Raw genomic sequence first — 23,964 nt, forward strand, 5'->3', positions numbered from 1 at the left:
TTTATCACCTGGGACCCGTTTATCACCTGGGTCTCGTTTATCACCTGGGACCCGTTTATCACCTGGGACCAGCGTGGGGTGGTGGTGGGGGGCTCTTCTCACCTCACCCTCTGCGCCCCGGCCTGTGACTTTGGAGCCGGTCAACCGCTGTACGAGGGGACATGACAGCCCTCGGCGGGAATGGGGAGACGAGGGCCAGACCCAGCGCCCCCGAGGGGCTGGGGAGAACAGCGGGCTGGGACCGTGGCGGCGGCCGGGTGAGTGGAGGCGGCGAGGGGCTCCGCTCACCGCCGCCGTCCCCTCACAGGAGGAGGAGGAGGAGGAGGAGGAGGAAGGGGGGGGCGTCGCCGCCGCTGGGAAGTGCGTCACGGCGGGAGCGCGCCTGCGCCGGAGGCGGCGGATTCGAACGGCGGCGGTTGGGCCGGTCTCGGCGGTAGCGGCCTGAGGAGGAGGAGGATGAAGCGTGCGGCGCCCCGCAGCACTCTGCGGAGGATAATAAAGACGCACAAGCCGCAGTTACGCCTGGCGACCAACGCCGACCTGCTGGTGAGGAAGGAGAAGGGCGGGCGCCGAGCGTTGCGGCCTGGAGTCGGGTGCGGGCCCGCTCCGCCCGCCCCTCAGCCCCTCAGCGCCGGCGGCCTCCAGCCTGCCTTCCGCCGGTGCGGGCGGGGGCCGGCCCGCCGTCCTCTGCCGCTGGGGCAGCGCGGGCGAGCTCAAGGGGTGAATCCTCGAGCTCCAGGAGGGCCCCCCCGGCGTCGTGGCGCAGGGCCGGGGGCGGTTGTGCTTTCGGCGGTGGCGGGCGGCTGCAGCCGTGGTGGTTGCCTGGGGGCGGGTGTCCCTAGACGGGGACGTGTGGTCTCTAAACGTTTTTATCGCTCGAGAGACGTGGACGCGGTGGGCTGTGCGCGCTGGAGCACGTTGGAGTTGCTGCGGAGTAGTGGGATGTCGAGTTACTTGCTACTCGTGGTGTTTCTGCAGTGAGCTACAGGCAGAGAGGAGGCAACGTTTGCGGGGAGAGGGACGATTGGTTAGTCTAATAAAATACTAATAAGTAGCGATTGCAGCTTCCTGCTTCGCTGGTGGCTACTGTAGTGTACGTTTCTGACAGTGAGTTTGGGGATTCAGGGACAGGCTGATGCATAAATATTGTGTCACTACATGTAACGCTGCTGTTCAAAGAGCTCAGTGTAGACGGACTGAGAAATAGGAATTCGGATTATGTGGCTGTAACGCACAGATGTTTATGTAGAGCAATTTGGCTGTACAGTTATCAGTTGGCTGGATTGTGATTAATGAGTTGCTAAGCTGTTAAGGCATCCTGAATGATCATATTTTTGTAGAAGGCCAGCTAAGTAATCTCCGTCCAAAATGAAGGAATGACAAGTCTTGTTATTAACCTAACAAGGAGAGTAAGGTGTTGGGGTCCTGCTCATGGTTTAAAAACACCTGCCATAAAGGTGTAGGGATAACAGAGCCATATCGAACAAGTTTCAGAAAACTAAGGCCAACAAAGCTGGATTCCTTCTGACCTGTAGTGAGGGATTTGGGGCACAGGAGGGGTTTGTCTCACCAAGAAATCACTTGACTACAGCAAGGAAACCTGACCTAAAGAGAGCTTGTGGTAGCTGCCATCCTGAAAAATCCCCAGTATTTGTGCATAAAAAAAATATTCTTTGAAGTGACTTAATAGGCTTAGCTTGCTTGACTGTCACGCCTTCTTGTTTTCAAATGCATGTGATTGTCAGAGCATTAATGCATACTGTACACTAGTGTGGTCCCTGACTTGAATTGTAAGTCCACATTTCATATGTGTATAAAAGTTGTGTCTTGCAGCAGCGTGAAGGTTGATATCTGGATATATGAGGCTAAATATAAATACACAAAATTAATGAGATTAATATGAACAATATGGTAGTTACATGAGAGGATTTACATTTGAATGTAAAGAGTACTTATTTTTTCTAATTGGCCTAATAAAAATAGGAGCTCTTCCTACTGCTTTTGCTATCTTTGAAGTATTTTTACGGACTAGGGACCTGGCCCCTTGCTCAGACCCACTCAAAGCTTACTCAGTAGAATGCAGTAGTCAACTAATCAAAGTTACATAATCACTAATTAATTTTTTTGTAGTCATTGGTAACAGTTGGTCTGTGTTTCCATGGTCATGTTACAGGTAGTGTAGCTGTCTGAAAAGGGCGAAGTGGGACCGTCCTCCAAATCTTGGCCATTGGTTCCCATCTCTTCCTTGTCCTGGCACCAGCATTCTGTGGGCTGCAAAAGACAATCAGTGAATTGAATTGACTGAAACTAATGAACAACAACAATCTGATCTAGTTTAAAATATGGCTGTGAAATACTCATTCCAACACAAAGGATGAGGTGAGAATGAATTTTAATCATGTAGTGGAAGCTTAGATTATCTCTTCTGGTGATGTTAAATTAAATGACACTTAATGTTAGGAGGCTTGGCTTTTTTATTTTACCTTTAAACAGGAATGTCCAGGGGTGGTGATTGCCCATGATGTTCTTCAACTAAGCGTGTGGCTAACAGCTTTTTAGCTCTTTATTTCTATGAATAAATAATCAACACAGCTGGAGTTTTGCTTTGTTTCAAAAAAGAAGAAAAAAAAAAAAAGAGGGGAGTTTAGTCCTGTAGTTAGACAAGTAACAAGTCTTGAGAGTATGTTTTTTAGTGTCTCTGTTACTCCCTACAAACCTTGTAAGAGTGGTTAGATTGCATACTTTAGAAATTTATATGGTAGCTGTTTTAACAAGATGAAACCATATACATTTTGAGCAGAGTGTGTGTGTCTTCTGCAGGGAAATATGAGAATTGGCTAGTTCAGTTTCTGGACTATCTTCCTGAATGATCCATGCTTTCTGTTTGAGTCTACTGTGGTACTTAGCCAGTCCACTGAGGAGGTCTGCCTACCTGGCTTATGATATAATCAGATTGTTTTCCTTTTCCTGACCTTCAGCGATTATTTTTCCTCAATAAACCAATGTCTTCTTACATGATCGTTACTAACAAGTTTGGAAGACATAAGAATTCAGATAATTTTGTTAAATACCTGCATGGAGTTTCTTCTTCACTTTTCAGATTCTTTTGATCAAGTCTCTTTCTGAAATTTGAAGCTTTGTCAGAACCTAAGTGTTAACATCTTTCTCTGTGCACAGTGTAGCTAACAAATTTCATCAAACTTTCTCAAGGTGTGTGATAATATCTTTGAGAGAAGAGATAGGAATAGTGTTTAAGGTTTGTCCAATGCTCTTACCACTCGGTTATTTACCTTTTTGAAAATAAGAGGTAAAGATTAAGATTTTAGTACTGAAGTTCAGATATTCCCCCCCCCCCCCATGGTGTGAGAAGAAAAAGCTGCAAACTTTGTTCTAGCTTGAAATTATAGAAGAAAAGCAGGAACTCAGCTGCTTGTTTTATGCTAGAAGGGCAGGTTTGTATTTACACTGCAGAAAAAACTTAAAGTATTGCATTGAATGACCCCTTTTTTCTTTATCGGCATAGAATGATGAATTAGTGTACACTGAAGGCAAAATATCAGTCTAAAGAATTGTTCTGAAGTCATGGCAGCAAAACAAAATTACGGAGCTTGTCCCTACTATTCATTAGTTCTGTTGAACAGGTGTGTGGAAGTTGCTCTGCAAGCAGTGTTTTGAGTTTTTACATATGTTCTTAAAACTTTACAACCTTTCTCTTATGGGAAGTAAGCATTCTGTTGTGTAAGGCGGTTTTCATGAGTAGTTCAAAACTGTTCTTAAATTTTATGCAGAGGGACAATAATCTAATACATAGTAAAGCAATGTCTTTAAACAAATGTGGTATCACGTAGGTACTTTTCAGTAACTGTCCCATTCACGGCATTCAGTCGTTCTGCCTTTCGTTAGCCTTTCTCAATTGCCTTGAATAATCCGGAATATTTATTAACATGTGCCCTACTGTGGAATGTTCTGATTTTAGTTATGTGACTATGTTTTAAGTCTATGGGAGTTCAGGGGAAGCTTCTCCACATGAAGCAATTCACTTTGAAAATAGGAAAATAAAGGTACAGTGATTCTGAGAGAAGATGCAGTTTTTAAAGGTGGTTTTAAAATTAACACTTTTGCCTTTAGGTATCTCAGCAGGAGGACTTGCAAGTGTGGAAGCTTTTGTTCTGCCTCCCTCTTCTCCCCCCATGTTGTTTCCAGAAATCTAACCTCCTTGTTGATAAGTCTAATAATGAAAGTTCTAATGTTGAACACTAAAATAGTGTCACTGCTTGATTCTGTCGGAGGTTATTTCTGTGTGAGTAACTAAAGACTAGTTTAAAAACGGCTTTGATATTTTGCTAAGTAAATCTGCAAGAACATCTGCTTTTTGTGTAGTAAATGCTTCCAAACGATGCCAAATATTATGCAAATTTATCTATTGCACGCTGGCTTCATTTAGTTCAGGAGTTAAAAAAAAAAACCAAACCTAAATTGCTTGTCATGTGAACACTGAAATGCCTGTCCTCTAACAGATTCTTTGTGCTGCAAACCCACTGCCAAAGTATTTCCTATAAACTCTAACTTGTAGCTTTCCTTGTTGTATCTTATCTAGGCTTTGCAGATCAGGTATGGCAGCATAACTATATCACCTAATTCATATAAATAAAACTGTCATATATTTCAGTAATGTTTTTCTGAGCTCTTGATTGAAAAAGTATTTTGTACACTTTACATAGCAAAGTTAATATTGTTTGAAAGTTTAATTTAAAAAAGGTGCAATTACCAATTTTTCAGGTTAGACTGTTAAAATAGTTCACATAATGTCTGTGTAACACTGGAGGTTTGTATTATAGGTTCCTTATTACACAGGGGTGCTTTTGGCTGGAAGTTTTTAGTCCAAGTTGGAGTAGTAGTTCCTTGCCGGCTGAAATTTTTGCTGCTTCTGTACTAGCAGAGCAGCATTCTGTATTGAACGGAATACTGCCCTACCAGTTCTTTTCATGTAAAAAGGTTAAGTGATGAGCTGGGAAAAAACGGATGGAACCTCCTGACAGTGCAGAATTTCTTTTTCTGGAGAAATTAATGTCAATGCTCCTTTGCACTGGAAAGGGGCAGAAGTCCTTGAACTTGTCTGTGGTCCATTTGGTGATAAGGCAGGGATGAATTTGCTGTTTATTAAAAGTCTGGCTGTTGTAGTCACTGAGAGCTGACTGTGTTTACTAGTAAGCAAAAAGGCTCTGTCTTATTTTCTGATATTTATGTTTATATTTTATTACAAAAAACTGCTAATAAAAATCAGATGTGACTTATGTTAGGTCAGTAGTTGTTTGCATGATTGTTTCTAAAGCACTTTTACGATTTAAGTATACTAAATTTAAACTATATCTACAAGAGTCTTGCAGTAAGGAATGTCTTGGGAATTTAAGACTTGAACTGAGTACGTTGTTTTCCTGAAAACACCTTTCAGGAATCTGGAAGCATTCTAATATGCGAATCCTCTGTGTCAAACAATGAACATCTAAAAAACCAAACTGTGCTTAAACAGTTTGAATCCTTCTTTTTTTCTTTCCTTCCCTCTTTTAAAGGTGCATTTGAACTTCTTACTGTTTCTCCATCGGCTAGCAGAAGAAGCCAGGACAAATGCTTTTGAGAACAAAAGTAAAATAATTAAATCTGAACACACTGTAGCTGCAGCAAAGGTAATAAAGCATTTTTAATATTTTTCTTTTTGTTTAATGTAAAATGTATTATGACAGCATATACAAAAGTTTTCTGTATTAGTGTTGGTATGTTTTTATAATCCAAAACCTGCAGAAACGTGATGTTCTTTAGTCCACCATTGGCATAATTCACTGTTACCAAGACATCAAATTAACTCTCCGTGCCCTATTAAATATAGCCCTATTTTTCTTAAATATTCCATGTTTAAATTCATAGTTTCAATATGTGGGAAAGTCTACACAGCAGTCTACCAGCAAGCATCTGTGGGCTGAAAGCCCAGGGAACAGAAGCAAATTCCAAAGTTGGAGGATCTTTATTTCAGATGATACTATATCAAGGAAGCCTCCTGTCATAACTTCAGTAATATAAATGAAGCTTTATGGAACGAGTGAGAAATAGTTCAAAGAGGTTCAAATATCTTACACCTTCAGTTCTTACCTGCTTAGTCTGAAGGATGTTTGAAGTGGATTCTTGCAGCATTGTGTGGCTCCTGCCTGAACAAACAGATTCTTTGTGTGATGTTGTGTTCGGCAAGGGAAGAGCTAGGAGAGGATTAAACTGTGGATTGCTATATGGGTAGTTCAGCATAACAAAAATTGCCGTATGAATATCTGTGGAGGAGGAATCCTCTGCATTACAGAGCATGGTAAGTTTTGTGTATGTGCAAAAGAAGGGAAAGAGGAAGGCGTTATGCAGCTTTCTCTAGAAAGAATTAGAGTAGTGTCAAAGTATGACCGAAATCCTTTTGTATTCTGTAGCTCATTTCGCTCTCTAGGATATGTCTGCTTTACCTAGGTTTCATGAAGGAACTCAGTCTCTTTAATTTGTTATCTGTTCAACCACCTACTACTGTTAGGCAAATTGGAAGAACAAAACTCAGTGTTATCTAGTATTTGGGTCCTGTGGCTTCTGTTTATCTTCAGTATTTTTTTTTTCCTCTGGTGAAATGTTTAGTTTGATACTTTCTATTACTATAGTAACAGAAATATATACAGGATGTGTATGGTAGCCAAGTGAATGTTACAGTTGGAATCTTATGCATTTGTAATTTCTTTTTAACTGCAATCTTAACATTATTTGAACATTTTTGTGTTCCATTTATCTTTTTTTTTTTTTAAGATGAGAAGAAAGGAAAAACTGCCTGTATTTTAATAATGTTAACACTTAAATGGTCCCACTTGGGCTTTGAAGTTCATTTTTCAACTTAAACTCCAAACCAAAAAATGTCCTTCCAAGGGTCTGGGCACTCTTGATATAGAAAGAAATAAGGCATTACAAACAAAAATTGAGCATAGTAGCTGTATAATTGCAAATCTTACTTTTTTTTCTTTTTGTCTAGGCCTAACGGGGTAAGAGCTTCAGGGAATCTGCTGAGGGCTTGAGACCTCTATTGCTGTTTCTCAGCATCCATTTTTAAAATAAGCCTTTTATTTTGCAGAACTCTTGGTTGTGAATGTTCTTATTTAAAAAAAACCCAAACTTTCTGATATGGCATTTTTCTGTATGCTTTTCCTTTATTTCTAACCTTTTCCCTAGACTTTTACCCTTGGTGACTCTGCTCTTGGAAACAGATTGTTTGGCTAGGTGAACCTTTGGTCTGAGTAGCCTAGCGTTTTGGATCTCTTAGTGCTGCCTGGATTGTAGTGATAAAAGTGGTGATAAATATACTTTTTTCTTTTTGCAGGTTATTTTAAAGAAAAGCAGAGGCTAGAAAACAGACCACTGGAATTTCAAAGCATGTTTTCTGTGTTTTCTTACTAATGTGAGATCCTGTGAGCCAGCTTTTGCACTTTTGGAAGTATTTAGTTTTATTGATGTCTGTCTCCTGACTCTGAGTATCTTGCTGTTTCTTTAAAAAAAAATAAATTTAAGAATCTTAAAATGTATATTTTCATACACTTCATGCGTAATTTAAAAATGTGTGTCACTTTTCATTTAAGACTTTTCATGTACCTTGTTTCTTCCAAAACAATGGAGGAATGCCTATACTGTAGTCACTCTTCAGGTACAATGTGTCATTTATTTTTAGAAGTGTGAAACTAATCTGAAAGATGCAGGTTTCACTAAATCCATTACAGATTATGCAGTTCAAAGCAGATTTACTAGCTAAACAAAATTGTGGCTTTAAAACAATTGCTGTACAAACTAGTGTATTAAATAGCTTGGCTTTAATTTATTTATAAGTGTCTTAACATTTTTTTTACATTACTTTGAAAAGTAGGCTAAAACTTCTCTGTTCTGGGGAAAGAATACGTATTTTGTATTTCTAAATCATGCTCTATTGTTTGATGTGGTGTATGAGACAGGTTGGTGGTCTCTAATTCAGTTGGTGCGGACAGATGCGCATTATGGAAAAGAAAAGATTTAGCACAGCTGATATTTTTGAAGTTAGATCCTGTACAAATAATGAAGATAAGTTGGCATGAGTGCCAAGCTACTTCCTCTCCCCTTTTGAGTGTCATCGTAACTTGTCAAAAGTCTGGAAATGTACTTTATATAAAAATATCTTTCTAAATTAAAATAATATTCCTAATCTGATATTTTTAAACAGTTGCTGAACACTTTGCTTAATAAATCTTTTAATAAAGATGTAGCTGAATCTTACGGTTTGAGCTGATAATACAGTTTTGTGGAATATGTGGTAGCTGATCCTTCATATGCACAGTGAGCTATTCTTAAAGAATTCTTAAAAACATGTATTGAGTAGTCTAATTTTGTTTAACATGTTACTGAGTATATTCTAGAAATTCAGTGAAAAAGAATTACATTTTATAAGTATTTTTATAGTCTAAGGAAACCGGAGCAATGCCAGAACTTCAAATTTCATATCGTGTCCACATACTTTTAAAACTCCTGTACAACCTATGAAAAGTTATCCTTTTACAGTATGCAGAAAGGATTGATGACTCTTCTGCTTTACTTAACTCATAGGGCTTAGTTCAGTCTGCTTCTTGTAAGGTTGACTAGATTCCTTATTCTGCATTTTCTTCTCTTACTCACTTGGAATCCACAAAGAAAGCTGAGAACATATATGTGTAGAGGACATTTGGACTTAATAATCTGAAGTACATTCTCAGAAATAAGGGAGATCTGACTAGGTATTTATATTTTTCTTTGTAATTACTGTCTGTGATTTAACAATTTTATTGCAACACTAGATTTTCCTTTGTTATAAATGTTTTCTCTTAATTTTTCCCTGAAATATTTTCTTAGTCTTGTACAACCACATACCTTTCCTCATTGTACAGTTGTTTAAGTGCTGTAGCTTCTTTTGGAACTTGTTTTGATGTCCACTTTAACTTATTCTGTTTTGATTTGCCTAGGAGCAAGATCCATTCTGAGCTTAGTGGAATGTTCTCATTCTCATGTAGTAGATGGATGATCAGCTACCATTGGGGAAGGGAGGCGAGGAGGGGTTAAAACCAGCCACCAGTGTACTTTAAAAATATTTTATATGGTGTTTTTGGCCTGTATTCATGGTTAAGAAGGTACCTCTTTTTTTATAGGAGAGGGACTTTTTTTCTATAAGCCCTGAGAAGTCTCAGTCAGAATGTGTCCTGTCACTAGATTGCCAGTACTTTGTGAACATTTCGTGATAGCTGAAGCAGGCAGGTATTCAGAAGACCTGAATAACTTGGCAGGTATTCAGGTTTCTCTCTTAAACTTTAAATAAATGCATACTGAAAATTAATGTGGTTGATGTAGTGTGATTAAGCATTCAGAAATATAGAATGCTATTATGTTTTTCTAGTATCTTCTTGAATGTTCATCATAATTTATGTTCAATTATATTCACATTTGGCAGCTCTTCTGTACTGCTTCATGTATATACATAGGGTCTCTTCTCTACCCAGTACTCCTTACTTTGTTTTTTAAAAAGAAAACTCCTTACAGTAGCGATGTCTAAATACCCATGAACACTTCCAATTAATATAACCTTGGAGGATATACTAATAATCTCTTTTCTGTAATCGAATCTCTGTTTAATGACGAAACATCAAAGCATGTAGTTCTAGAAAAATGTCTTTTTAAACTAGATCTGTGGTAGAAGGCCTAATGAAGTTTGGTTCTCATATTTGAATTCCTGGTTGATTCTCTGCTGTTAGGAGGAAAAAGGCAAGGGTTATTGAAGAAAGAGGCATGCTGATGCATTAGTAAGGTGTGTCTTCTGCTCAACTGTTTTCATGAAACCTTGAGGAACTGAGTGTTCAGAAACCATTGAGACTATTGACTCACTGTTGAATTTCCTCTGGTTTTAAAGGTAAGATTCAAGAGATTTTAGGAAGGAGAGGTGCTCAGACAATACCATTATGACTCTTGATTTCCTCAGGAAAGCAAGATAGGCAGCCTAAAAAATTAAAGGCACACTAAGACATTATCCAGTTTTTCCATTATCTTTCTTCTCTTTGCAGCTTTCCCAGTGTTGTTCTGTTTCACATCCTACCCTGCCCTTTCACTATGACCATCAATGAAAGAGGGAAAAGTCAAAATGAAGAAGTAGAAGAATTTGGCAAAAGTACTTCTGGTGGCCCTTGTTTTTGTTTTCAGCTTTTCATGTAGCTAATGTTAGTCCCTGGGCCAGTGAGTGGTATCGCGAGTGATTAAGGCACAAAAGAAGAAAAATGTTTATTGATAAGGAGGTGACTGAGGGGAAGAGATTGTTTTCCCTAGTGGGGTGGTGCTGCTGCTATTTTTGTTTCATCTCATGTATGGAGTGACTGATGAAAGAGGATCTGCTCTTTTCCAACTTGAGTAAGTCTTCTCGTGAGGAGTATGCACTATTCCAGCTCTCATGGTCACATCATTTTGCTTCCAAGATAAGCAAAGAGAGAAGATAGTCGTGAAAGCTTTAAAACTAGATTCATGCATACTTTTGTTTTAATTTGTAGGGCATAGAAGTTTAATATTTTCTGACTGGTATAAATCACCTGATTATTAGGTTAAAACTATTAAAAAAAAAAAGTCTGACTATTAAGAATGGTATATCAGTGAAGGTTAGATCTATGGAGACATCTAGCTGTTTAACTCCTAATGGAGTCAACAGGAATATATGAATTTGTATACTTTTGTGGGTCAGGGCCTGCCCATATAATCACTGTTCTATTTGAATCCAAAGTTATGTTGGATCAAGTCTACTGTTTTGATTCAGAAAATCGGCACATGTGCTAGAGAGGACATTCGTGCCTTGGAGTTTCATTGTGCTTGTATGTGGAGGAGTGCATCATTGCTAAAAAAGAATCTTAAGTTGCATAATACAAATAGTAAATATGTCTGGCTATAGTGATACAGTAAAGGGAAAAAATTCAGAAATATGTATGCTGTAGTAAGAAAATTCTTTTTCTAGCCATAAGGTGGGGATAGAGCAAAAACTGTCTTTTTCTTCCCTGCAGTAACTTCCCATTAGAGAAAATAATCTGTTTATGCCTACTAAAAAGTATACTATAGGTTGTGACACTTCCAGATACTCTTTTGAAGACCACTAAGCCTGCACTGCTGACATATGTAGGGCAATTAATGTTTAAAAAAAATTCTGATTCACACAAAGGGTATTTTGTTCCATGCTGAGATGGTAAAAGTTAGATATGCGAGGCTTTGATGCATCTTTAAGATTTTGCTTTCTTCAAAGCCCAATGTTTCGGCATCAGGTAGTTTTGTTAGGTATAGGTCTATAGTTATTTGTACAACATAGCCCGGTTTTTAGAAACTGGTGTGTTCTATGGGCAGTTTTATGCAAGAGGTTTTTGTACAGGACATTGCTCATATAGCAGCCTTAACTATAAAACATAGCTCGTATTGGTTGAATTGCTGACTCGGCATTCCATTAGTCTTTTATCAGCTTAGAACAACTAATGATAGGGCATTGTAACCCCTAAATACGTAGGGTTTTGAGGGTCATGACTTACGAGTATATATTTAGGAAGTGTGACTTATATTTCAAATAAAAGTGCTGATTACAGTAAAACAAAATTCCTCTTTCCAGAGTTGTAAACTATATGTCAAATTTAAGTTCTTCGGACTGTTTCAAAGCACAGTGTGTAGTTGTATTTCAGTTCAATATACTATATATATGTATTGGAACATAGATTCCTTGATATATTTTAATGGTACTGTACTTGTAGCTGCTGTGGTAGCCTACTTGCCTATGATAAAAGAGCTAATAGGACAAATTTTTTGCATGTTTGAGTAGTTTCAGTTCTAGGGTGAGAAGATGCTGACAGCATTTTTGTTGTGCTAAACACAGAATTGTTACTTTTTGAGGAAGTTGGTGAAGAGTCTTCCCACCTGTCAGCTTGTGGTTCTGCAGATGTAGTCAGTTGGAATTCATTCATTAACTGTTTGGTGAATAATGTTGGGGGGATGTCACTTTCTTTACAGTCCACATTCATCAAATTCACATGGGCTTTGGTACATAATACTCTCCTGTGGGCTGGGTTATTAATGTTATCCTGACCAAACTGCTGAAAGATCTTTCTAGGTCATTTGATACCTGTAAGATCAAGTTTCTTACGGAGAAGGTCATTTTCCTGGGGGAATGATTTCAGTGTGGGGAGAACTTGGTAGAGCATAGAAAAACGCCTAAACAGCCCTAAAATTACTTCTCTGGTTTACAAAAGAAATGTAGACACAGCCTTACTACTAGGTAATAACGTGATTGCAGCAGTTAAATAAAACCAAGAGCACTTCCTACAGGAATGGCTTGCTCTTAACCTCCTAGTACTAGGTCAGGCTATACAGAAACAGAGACTCCTATTTTGTTTCCTAAGTATGTAGAAAGCACAGGAAGAGATGTATTTTGGCAATGGAACAGATCCTGAATCAAAAATTAGAAAGGGCAAACACTTCCAAATACATAAAATAAGGAATAGGGTTGGATTAGCTGGAGATTCTAATCCCTTATATCAGGTTTAAATTGGTCGAATTGTATTTATGCTCTAAAACTGACAGCCTACTTTGAATTTTTTTTTATTTGTTTAACTTCAGCAGGTAAGTACACACACAGATTAGATTATGTAACTGGAATCAGTTTTAATGAGATTTGTGCAAGTTTTACAAATAAACCAGATAAAGAAAAACATTTAAGTAACATGTAAGCCAGTTTTTAAAATTCTATTGCATAGCTGAAATCTTCTTAGTACAAGCAAGCCTCTAGTCCTAGCTGTTGGAGGGTGGTAAAAGCTGAAGTTAACGTACTGATGGTAGCTTACATTTAAACATATTTAAATTCTTTATTCTTCAGTTTGTTTTCACTCTTCAGAGAAAATTATGTGTGTACAATGCTGTTTCCAAAATTGGTCAGCTGTTTAAATATTACTGATTTCTGATGGTTGGTTAGCAATTTAAAATGAGTTAAAGACAGACCCTAATTTAAAAAAAAAGGGGGGGGCAGTAAGGGAAAGGTAAGCATATGGCATAGGAAATGATTGTCTGGCTAACCTTAACTGTGTTTCTGTAGTTTCACAATTTGTTTTTCATGTTGAAGTTTAATTGTGGGTTCCCATGCTTTCCAGAAATAAAGGGTTGGATTTTGGAGGAGGAGGGCAGTAGTTTTCATATAGTCTAAGTAACAATGCTCTTCTAAAACTTTTTTCCAATAGTTAGTGCTTTTTCTGTTCAACCTGAACTTAGGTTTTCTGGGATATGGGATATCTTCCTAAATTGTCATCTGAGTTCCACATAGTAATTAATTTTGATGGTACTTTTCCTGTTACCTATTCTGGAAGTTTATTTCTACAAATTCATATGAATAAACCTTGAAAATTCAGATTAGAAGCAGACAAAAGATGTTCATCTTGCTTGGTATAAGAGCTTTACAGGAAACTTCTCCAGAATTACTAAAAATTTGCAAAATACATAACAGTATATGTAAATTAACTTACCTGCTTTTAGGTAATTCACCTTGATTTTGTTTCTCTTATTGTTTCCCTTTCCTTTTCTGGGTAAGACTGGAGATCACAGTGAAGTTTTATTTTAGGGCAGCAACAACATTTAAAAACGCATTACTGCCAAAAGAATGGATTAACTATCAATTTTCTTTGAAGGCACGTTAGTATTCTTTATGTGAATTTGGGCAATAATGCATTTTTTTTTAATTTAAATGTTTAAATGACCAACAGGTTGTTCACCTATAGATGTTTGTCATAGATTAATAAAGTGTGTGTATAAGTGGCTGCAGAATTAAGAAAGAGAATCCCTCTTCACCACTACTCCCATTAAGGATGAGAATCTCTCTTCACCACTACTTGTGGTTTTGGGGGGATTGGTTTGTGGTTTTTGGGGGGTGCGGTGGTTTTTTTTTTTTTGTAGTGGAAAGAAGGGAAGGTTACCAGAGATGGTTAACTTGATGAATAGGCACTGTAGTTAGTACAAGAATCCTTCAGTTTGTTGGCTTTGTAATGTATACCGAGTTCGAGAGAATTTAAGGAAAAAGCTCCAAAGGAGCCATCAACAGCTAGGTGAAGCTTTCTTTTCCTCTCTTTGACTGAAGCTTATAAAATGGGAAGGAGAGAAGGAACAGTTGGCTAAGAACGGTTCCAGATAGGAAAAACCCACAACCTAGCCCCATCACTGGTATGATTTCAGATTTATACAATGTCTTGCAGACAAATGGTCTGAAATTAGTTTAAATCAACTGTCTTGGATGGTACCTGTGCAGAAGTGTCATGGTTTAAGCCCAGCCGGCAACAAAGCACCACGCGGCAGCTCGCAGGTGGGCATCTGCTCCCCTCCTCCGGCATAACTCCTCCTTCACTGACCTCGGTGTCTGCAGAGGTTTTTCTCTCACATCCCACTCCCCCCGCTCACTGCGGGTTTCCCCTCTTAAATCTGTTCTCCCAGAGCTGCTACCACCATCGCTGATGGGCTCAGCCTTGGCCAGAGGTGGGTCCAGCTTGGAGCCGGGGAAGCTTCGAGCGGCTTCTCACGGGAGCCACCCCTGCGGCCCCTTCCCCTGCTACTGAAACCCCACCACACAACCCCAAACCAAGAAGAAATCTCCAGTCTCACAGTCACGGCGGAACAGGACGCTTCCCCTGGTCTCAGCCATCGTGGCTCCATGGCATGTGCCCTCCTGGTAGCCATGGGGTTGTGGAGTAAGGATCTGCTCTGGGCATGTATACGGGTCTTGGGAGAACCACCGCTGTATCCATAATGTCCTGGGGGAGTTTGTTTGGACATCAGTACTGGAACGGCCTTGGTGTGTGTCCACGTGAGTTTATGGCAGGTTTCCCTGGAGAATTTCCTAGCTTTTTCTAACCTTTCCTGTAGGTTTTTCTGTGCTTTTATGGACATTAATATAGAATATTTTAATTAATTTGCTTTAGGTTATCCTAAATTGTGAGTAAAGTTCAAATATTAGATGTTCTCCCAAACCATTAGTCTTCAGGGAGAAACGAAGCGTAGGCGCTAGTAGCCCTTACACAAGATTTCTGAAATACCATTGCTTACTTTTCCCTATTCACTTTAATATTTCTGTATATATGCAGCATAAACACAAACATTGTGAGGTTGTGAAAGTACGACCTAGAGTTTGGTGATACTTTTTGTTGACTGCAATTTTTAAATTTAAGTCTCAACAACGTATGGAATAACTTACTGGCTTGAGGTGGTGTTAATTGCACTATAATTTTGTACCTACAAACACAAAGAAATTTTGTTGTTAATGTTACTCTTCACACTACCATGCCTTATGTTGAACTTTTTCTTATTTGTTAAACAGCTAGCTGGCAGTGCAGCGATAGCCAAGAGTTGGAAGAATAGGCAATATTAAAAACACAGGATGAGTGCTAGCACAGCAGTTTTACTTTGGCATATTATTTTCATGAACCTAGCATCTTTTGCAAGGTTTTCCTGGAAATAAAAAGAAAACACCTTTCCAAATCATCTTTACTTTGGTAGAATGGATGCTTAATTACACTGAACTTCTCCAAAACAAACGTTCATGTATTGACCTGAATTGTACCTTGGATATTTCTGCTAAGATGGTTTTTTCCTACTTCTTGCTTGCCCACTTTCACTCACAAGGGAAGAGGATGGGATAAGCTTGGATACTCCTTTCTTCTAAGGAAAACTCTTCTAATGGCTCTTTTTTTGTGAAGTTCCTGGTGAAGCAGAAGGCTATGTATTTCTAAAATGGTGTCTTAGAAATTTGGTGATTTACCAAGAAGGTATTATTTTGTCTCTACTAACTGTATTTTAAAGTGTTTGTTCTGATGTGTAAAGACCTTCTCTGCATGTAGTGGATTTTAAGTATACAACTTTTAAGAATTTTAGATTATTTTTTTTTTTACAGTTCAGAAACTAGGTATTTTCTAATGTATAAAACTCCAGATGGAACTTAGACTACCTGGGGCTATGTTTTTTTCTCTGAAGAACCCATCAATTTAAAATATCAGGCTACTCTTTGGTTGAGAATGGAGAGGATTTTTGTTAGATTATTTTAAATTTTTATTCAGGTTTTGTTTTGGTTGGTTTGGTTTGGGTTTTTTGCTAACTACAGGAGCTAATAGAGATTTTAAAGGTTTTTTCTAAATATTTGATATCATATTCCTTTATTCAAGCATGAAAATCCAATTATGACTCATCTCCCAGAGAAGTCTTCCAGTTTCCATAACATTCCTAATACTCTTAATTTTGAAGACTAAGCAGAGTTTCTTCCCAGTACTTTCTGTTCCTCTTTTTCCAACCCCTAACTTCAATGCTAAAGGGAAGAGAGGGAGAGGAGAGGATGGTTGCAGTGTTGCAGAACATTTACACTGGAACCCACGCAATAATAGCAACAGGTACCAGGCTTTGAATAGTGAACAGAGTAGGTGAAGCAAATGCTCCATGTTCCTTATCAAACTTAGATGGTCCTTTGGGGAGATAATTCACAAGATGAACCTTTGTTAGCAATGCTGTTGCTTTTGCTTAAAAATTGTGGAAATGCTCCCCCCCCCCAAAACCCTGGGGTTTTTTCCCCCCTCCTTATTAGCAAAAAAGAAGAAAGCATCATATCCAATGTAAATATGAACAAAGACAATTTTTTCTTTAGTGTGTTAATTATTGATTGAAAAACATTTTGTTTAATTTTCTTTATATTTTTTTCTCTGTGGAATACATATTCTTCTGAGAAACTTCTAAAAATTAGAAGCTGAATGTTTAAAGCGGTACCACAACTAGGACTTTATAAATTGTACTAATACCAGTTTGTTAAAAAACTAACATGAAGTTATTGCGCAAACAAGCAAAATACTCATAGTAGTAAATAAACACTTTTGAAATACCAACTTTTTCTCTTGCAAATTCCATGTAAAATTATAATGTTTCTTAAAGCTTTTGTATAATATTTTCAGAACTTAGTATGTTTAACTCTTGTCTGCATCCCTCTGAAAAGAAATGTGGACCATGTTTGAGACATAATTTGTGTAACAAAATATCTTTATTTCTGAGTTAATTTAATTTTTACATGCCTCTGTTACAGAGGAAGTATACTTTTAATAAAAGTCATGTGTTTAGAGCAGTAATTTTTGCATTCACCATAAATTATTTTTATGTTGTTACTGTTTGATGTGAAGTCTACATTTTCTATGAGTAAACTTCTTAGCAGTTACAGTATGGATCTCATCTTACTATATCAGTACCACTGTGTTACCAGTCACTATATTGGAAATAAATCTTTAGAGATTAGTACCAAATTTTGAGCAAAACTGTGACTGTACTTTTAATACAAGATGCACTCACAATCCCTTTTTACCTAGGCTTCTTGTACTGTCCTTGGAAATGCAGAGAAAAATAAATTTTGGTCTGTTCTTATTTCCCATTTAAATAGGGTCTAGCACCACATGAAACACTTTCCTGACCTTTACCAATGTCAGAATATGAAACAGAGGAGGAGGATATCCTATGGTGTATATAGTACATTAAGGGGATTACCTCATCAGCATGAAAGGTCCATAACTAATCTACACCAGAGACATGGGAACTGTTGGAGGAGGACATTCTTGAGGATATAGAGAAACACATCAAAACATTTTCTCTGACAGTTGTTCAGCACGTAAGTGGAGCAGCCGACATGGGAATGTTTCTGAATTGCAGTGTCAAATTTGTTCTCTGTTTCCAGTGGTTTATATATATATATATACACACACGCACATACCCATACACCGAATTTCAAGGCTAAGACGGGGTTGATAAGACACAACCAAATTCTGCTTCTTACGGAAGTTTAAACTGGGGGAGAGGTTCTTCCTAGTGTTTTCCTTACAGTGAGAACCAAGGTTCTCCCTACCTTGTTAACTGTGGAGACCTAATAACAAAAACATTGCAGGAGGTAACTGATTAAGAGGGAAACAAAAAAATTTTTTTTCAAACTTCCTAAACCGGTTTGAAACTGTACCTTTACACTAGTAAAGTTTAATGTATTCTTTCTCCAGTCTTGCTTGAGCTTGTATGAAACCAATAGACAAACTAATTATGAAGATTCAAGCTCTAGCACTAGGCAAATAAGGTGCAGTTCTACCCATCCACCATACACAACCCTATAACTGCTGCTATGATAGACTTGCTGTAGCTTACAGCATTTGTATTATCTTAATACATGTTTTTCTATTTCTAATCCTTTTTTCCTAACACAATGCTTGGTGATAGATTTGAAAATTTGACCAAAAACTATAAATACAGTTTTCCAGAAATAAAGAGCTCACATAAATGAGTCAACCCAAAGTTTTATTAGCCATGCCTAAGTCTTGCAAATAACCTGGTTTTTAAATCTTTGGGTTTGAAAACCCTGTTGTAATTTTGCGTATGAATCCTTGTTTGAAAGTATTCCTTATTATTAAGAGAAAAAAACCCCCAACACTAAATCTATGGAGACTTGCCAAAAATTGTTTAAATTATCCTTATTAAGTCACAGTAATCTATTATTCAAACATGTGCTAGAATTGCTTGCTCTTGTACGTTATAATATATCCCTTGAGTAGAAAAGATAACAGAGGAAGGCATCCTAAACAACTAAAAAAATAATTTTTGTCCTGTTTCCACATTATTCAGTTTCAGGTGTCTTTTTTTGGTTTCTCTAATAAGAAATTAGATTTTGTTACCCTATAAGACTGTCTCATGTGCTGATTGATCAAATTTTGTAGTATCTCTGAAATTCTTGTCATTAACTATCAGTTTTAATTATATTTCTTTTCAACAGCAAATGTATCTTATTTAAATGTTTTCTTGCAGCTTGCAGTACTCTCAAACATTTTTGAGCAGATAATTCACAAATTTTCCCTTCTTTACCATGAATTGTTGATGAATATTTCAGCTTCTTCAAGTGTATTCTCAGAATTGTTTGTTGAATATTCTTAGTGAGTCTGTTTTTAGCTCACTGATCAGTCTGTTTTCGCTGATTGCCATTTGAAAGGCGACAGTCTGTAATCAGCCAGTTAGTTTGCATGTTATGTTTCTTTGTCCTGATTGAACATATGTAATAATTCTTAGTTGGAAGCTTGCAGAAGGCAGATGTAAACATGCCTTTTAGTAAACACTTTATGAAGTGTGCTTAAGCTGCTTAAATCCATATTCCTGATGAAAAACTTCATTTCATTAACTTGGGAAAAGCTAAGCTGAAATAGATACATCTTTTTAAAAATCTGAGTTAACACTTGTAGAAAATATTTCATAGGAGTTGATCAGTTCTAACTGCAGAGCTATGTAAGTGTAATAAATAATACAGCTTTACTGAAGTTCAGGTTTTTTTTTGTTGGAGCGAAATACCATATTTGTACAGAACATAAGTAGTAGATGAAAGATTTGATCACGTGCATTGGGGAAAACCCTTCCCCTTAGGAAAAGTTCAGGAAGAACAGATGTAATCTCCAATATAAGCGGTTCTAAGAACCAAAGCCCTTTGATCTGAAAGGAAGCCAACTACTAAAAATTTGCAGACGAGAACTTCTTTACAATACTGTGCGCTCAGTTATGATTTAGACAGGCAAGCTGCTTTCTCTGGTTATCTGTTCTGCAGTAGAATCCAAATCTTAGTTCAAGTGAGGTAAATAACAGAAGTTATTAACATTTAAGAGGTCAGTATTAAAAAATGTAGAATTGTGTATCTTGTCTCCAGTAATAGGAGCCGTTCTTATCACTGCCTTTAAGCATTGGATTTTCTTAGGGGCTCAGCTGACTGGGCATTGCAGTTGCTGAAGGGAAATTATCAATTTGCTGAAATAAAGAACTTTTTAGGTGAACTTTTTGTAATGTCCACCATTTTTACTTTTTAGGATTTTTAGTATTTTTTTTTGTCTGTAGGTACATTCTGGGCTAAATTTTCCTCATTTAGACTTAGGTTTAGATTTAGGTGTAAATCCAAAGTCATACAAAGTGATTATACCGCTGAAAATGGGGGCAAGATTTTGCCCCACTAGGTTTCAGGGATCTTGCTCTGAAGCATAGTCTCCACACTGCACTTAATTTTTCTATGATACTCGATGTTAACTAAGTAACAGCATCTGTATTACTTCTAAATTGAGGGTTTTGAATACTAGGCTTCCACACTAGCAGATATTTTTGGCAAATATGTACCTTTACCGCAAAGTTGTTGCTATTATGGGATTGTTTTAGTCATATGCTGAAACTCATTTTCTTAAATGCGCTTTTAATTCTTTCTTTGTTTTGTTTTTATTGTTTGCATAAGAACACCACATGCTAATTCACCACATGATGTGTATGTGCAGTCCAAATATCACAAAGTCAGTTCCAAAGTCCAGACATTTACCAGTCTCCCTCTCATAAAGCATATAATGGCAAAATCCTTATTCCAAATTCAAGTCAACCAGAACTTTGGAGTATCTTCAGAGTAAAATACTTTTCAGAACAGCTGCAGGAATCTTGATATATAACCCACAGTGGGGTGGACATAACCCTCTAATACTGAAAATATACTACATAATTTACACATGATGACAAGATAAACGTTTTTATAAGAGTTTCTTCAAAAGAAGGAGTAAGAAAACAACTAAAAATAAATAGAAACACTTTCCTGTTCTTCTAAGCCCACATCGGGTACGGCCATGATGGCAGCCAACACCTTTTTGGCATAGAGCCCTGCCAGTTGCTTCATCCCAAATTCGGAGAGACACAAAACTCAGCTCCTCTTCTGGAACTCTTCCAACCATTTTGGGAGTTTGCCTTCCTGAAAGAGGCTGGGGGAAGGAGAACATATAATCCTTTTTCTCTTGCTTCCTGCTTGTTAATAAATTGAAAATGACATAGTCTATGAACATATACTTGGGTCCCCTCCTTATTTTGCTAGATTCCTCAAGAAGCAGAAATCATCAGAATCTTAAGTGTTATTAAATATTTTTATACCAATTATTTTGTCCCAGATCACATGGTTCTCTTATGTAAAGCAAAATTAATGCATTTTTAAAGTGTTCACTGTATTTTATGAGAATGTATCACAAGCCATATAAAATAAGCTACTTAATGTAAAGGGGAGAAAACTTTTCTGGAATTTCCTAGGATCTTATATAGCCAATTTTGTAGCAGCATAGATCCATGACTTGATAAGGGTATAGTGCATAACCTTTTCAACCAATGTAGCCTCAGTGTGTGTTAGAATGACAATCCTTAACGAATTTTCAAGAACTAAATATTTATAGATAACTGTTTCTACCAAGAAACAGTACCGAACAGTTGTTCCAGAACATTATTTTTAAATCCATAAATATTGTAGCCTTTACAGGAGAGAAAGTGAAGTTTTCACACACACACACACAAACATATATGTTAACACATACATGTATGGGTACTCTTCTACATGCATGCATAAGAAGAAATGTCTAGCCAGCCCATTGAATGTCTGTCCTGGCAAGACACAGCCTCAGGTCACAGTCCTGTGTTTTCATTCTCATAGCTGAGAACTGTAAACCTCTTCTGAACTGAAAGAAGAGCAAGAATGGAGTTCAAATGGAGATTCTCAAGTCGCAAAGGCTCTCTGGTTCACTGAGGTCCTTGTATGTTGCTCCATCAACAAAAACAGTTAAATTCTGGTTGGGGGGGACAACCAGATCTGTGCCATTTCATCTTACTTTGCCACATCAAAGGTCCTAGCACCGAGTGAGGTATGAGCTGCTGTCGCTGTAGTTACTGTCATCTGCTGAAAAGTGTTTTGAGTCCCATTGATATCCAGAATATGGTCGAACAGTTTGAAAACTTCTCTTACCTACCCCAGAAGCGTTAGGCTGGACAATATTCGTACCATTTCAGGTAAAGCAGCAGAGATTATGTCTGCTCCCCCAAAAAAAGTCTTGACCAGTTTTGTTTGGTTTTTCTAAATTTTGAACTGTGATGACTGGCCATTTATGAGCGGAAGAGTGCTGTTCCATGTTATTGTTTAATATTATTAAGGAAATCTGGAATGTGTCCAAGTCAGAATCATTGTAAACTTAGTGGAAAGGATGACTGATTTTACCCCGACTCTTGCACTTCCAACGTTTCATCTCCTGATACGAGTGAATTTTTTGAGTGCCAGAAGGTTTTGCAATCCTTTGTAGTGAATGAGTAAAACATCTTCATTTTGCCAACATACATTATTTGGATATGCTTTTGAATTGAATCATAATTAAACCAAGATGCAGTCTAGAAGAGAGGTGAGTCCCATTGGAATCTATTTCTCATCCTTCATCTGAGGAATATGACTTAATTGTGCTAGCTATGGGGAAGCCCAGTTGCTCTTGTGAAGCCAGGAAAGGAAAAACTAATTTGGTTTCAACAGGAGGTGCTGGAAGCTGTCTTGTGTTCAGTTACATACAGGTGAATTTTATTTTAAGTCCCCTCTATTAAATATAGTTCTATGCTGTCCTGGTTCTGTTTCATTACATATCCAGAATATCTGGAAGAGTCTTATGATTCTGTAAAGATGAACTCACTTAAAGCATTGTTTCTTAATTTCCTGTCAGACCCATTTTTACCAGGTCGATATCCTGAACGCACTAGGTTTCAATCATATGTTAAATTTTAGGTTGGTTAGATTATCCGGCATTGCATTTTCTGATTCATTTGGAGGATCTTGCTGTTAAAAATTGCATATTAACACCTGGTTATCTAAATTTACATTAAAAAGAATTCAGTCGTAATTTTTTTTGCTTTCTAGGTACTACAAGTGCTAAGAACATTGTCTGTTGTGAGAAGAAATATGAGGAGCTTGTCCTACATGTATTGAGAGACTGGGTTAAAAGGCTGCTGCTTTTAAGCCTGAGCTCCTAAAACAGAGAAGTGCTGAAGCCAGCTTTTAGATATGTTAAGTGGGATATTCCCAAACGCTACATTTTAAAGATGGGTCTAGACTACATTTGTTTAAGTAAAATATACATGGCCTCTAGAAAAGAAATGGTGGAAGGGTGGTCTAGATGTAGCAAAAAATTACTTACAATGCAGTAAGCTATGTCATGCATTTCTTTCATCTTACTGTAAATGTGATGCAATTTACCTTTCTGCTATCTTGATTGATCTCACATTCACACTGTAGCTTGTAGCATGAAGCCAGTTTCAAAACTTTCATAGGTTCTGTCTTTGTTAAAATATTTTCCTGCTCTAATTTGTTTTGGTAAGTTTAAATCTCTCTTTAAAAAGACAGTATAATCCTATACTTCCAAATATCAATTTTATTGGGTTAGATTGTTCCAAAGCAAAAGGAAGGTTTTTGCGTCATCCTGAATTTCTCTCATTTGATTTCCATTTCATCCCAGGTGGACTAGTAGCTTTGTTGATCAAGAGTTTTTCAAATTTTAACTAACAGTCCATTTGGAGTTGGATAAATGTTTTTAAAGCAAATGCTGCAGAGCCATGAGATAATTGGATTTCCTTGTTGTATTCTTTTCATTTCATGGCCTTTTCTCTATAAAGATAGAGGAAGGAGATAATCTTAAACCAAACTGTTTTGTAAAAGTGTTTTAATGAAATTAAACTTAAAAAGCATACATTTTCAGTAAATGTCTGTGCATGAAGGGTCTTTCTCTCTCTCTTTCCCTTAAGAAATGCAAAGGATTGGTAGCTGGATGTTCTTAGTGCTGGGGCTGCACTTTGGATCTTGCTTTGCTAAAAAAATCTCAATTTTAGGGCCCTGCTAGAATTCCTGAAAGCTTTAATCAGAGCTGGATATTGAGATAGATATCAAGTCAGAAGAGATTAGTTTAGCTGATAAGCCCCTGTAAAAAGTTTTCTTTTTGTGCTTTGCTTATGTCTGTCTATTCTATGTCTGTCTTGACTTCTGTGGGGTGCTGGAAAGTACAA

At 37.5% G+C, this 23,964-nt stretch overlaps 1 protein-coding gene across 1 annotated transcript; it reads left to right on the forward strand.

Annotated features, from left to right (window-relative positions):
* Positions 1-362: 362 nt before the first annotated feature.
* CENPW (centromere protein W) lies at positions 363-7,882 on the forward strand. The gene is made up of 3 exons (XM_069805189.1): positions 363-546; positions 5,571-5,684; positions 7,391-7,882. The coding sequence occupies exons 1-3, from the start codon at positions 457-459 to the stop codon at positions 7,415-7,417; spliced, it is 231 nt and encodes a 76-aa protein (XP_069661290.1). The 5' UTR covers positions 363-456; the 3' UTR covers positions 7,418-7,882.
* Positions 7,883-23,964: the final 16,082 nt, after the last annotated feature.

This window comes from Haliaeetus albicilla, chromosome 17 (assembly GCF_947461875.1).
Source record: "Haliaeetus albicilla chromosome 17, bHalAlb1.1, whole genome shotgun sequence".
NCBI lineage: Eukaryota > Metazoa > Chordata > Aves > Accipitriformes > Accipitridae > Haliaeetus > Haliaeetus albicilla.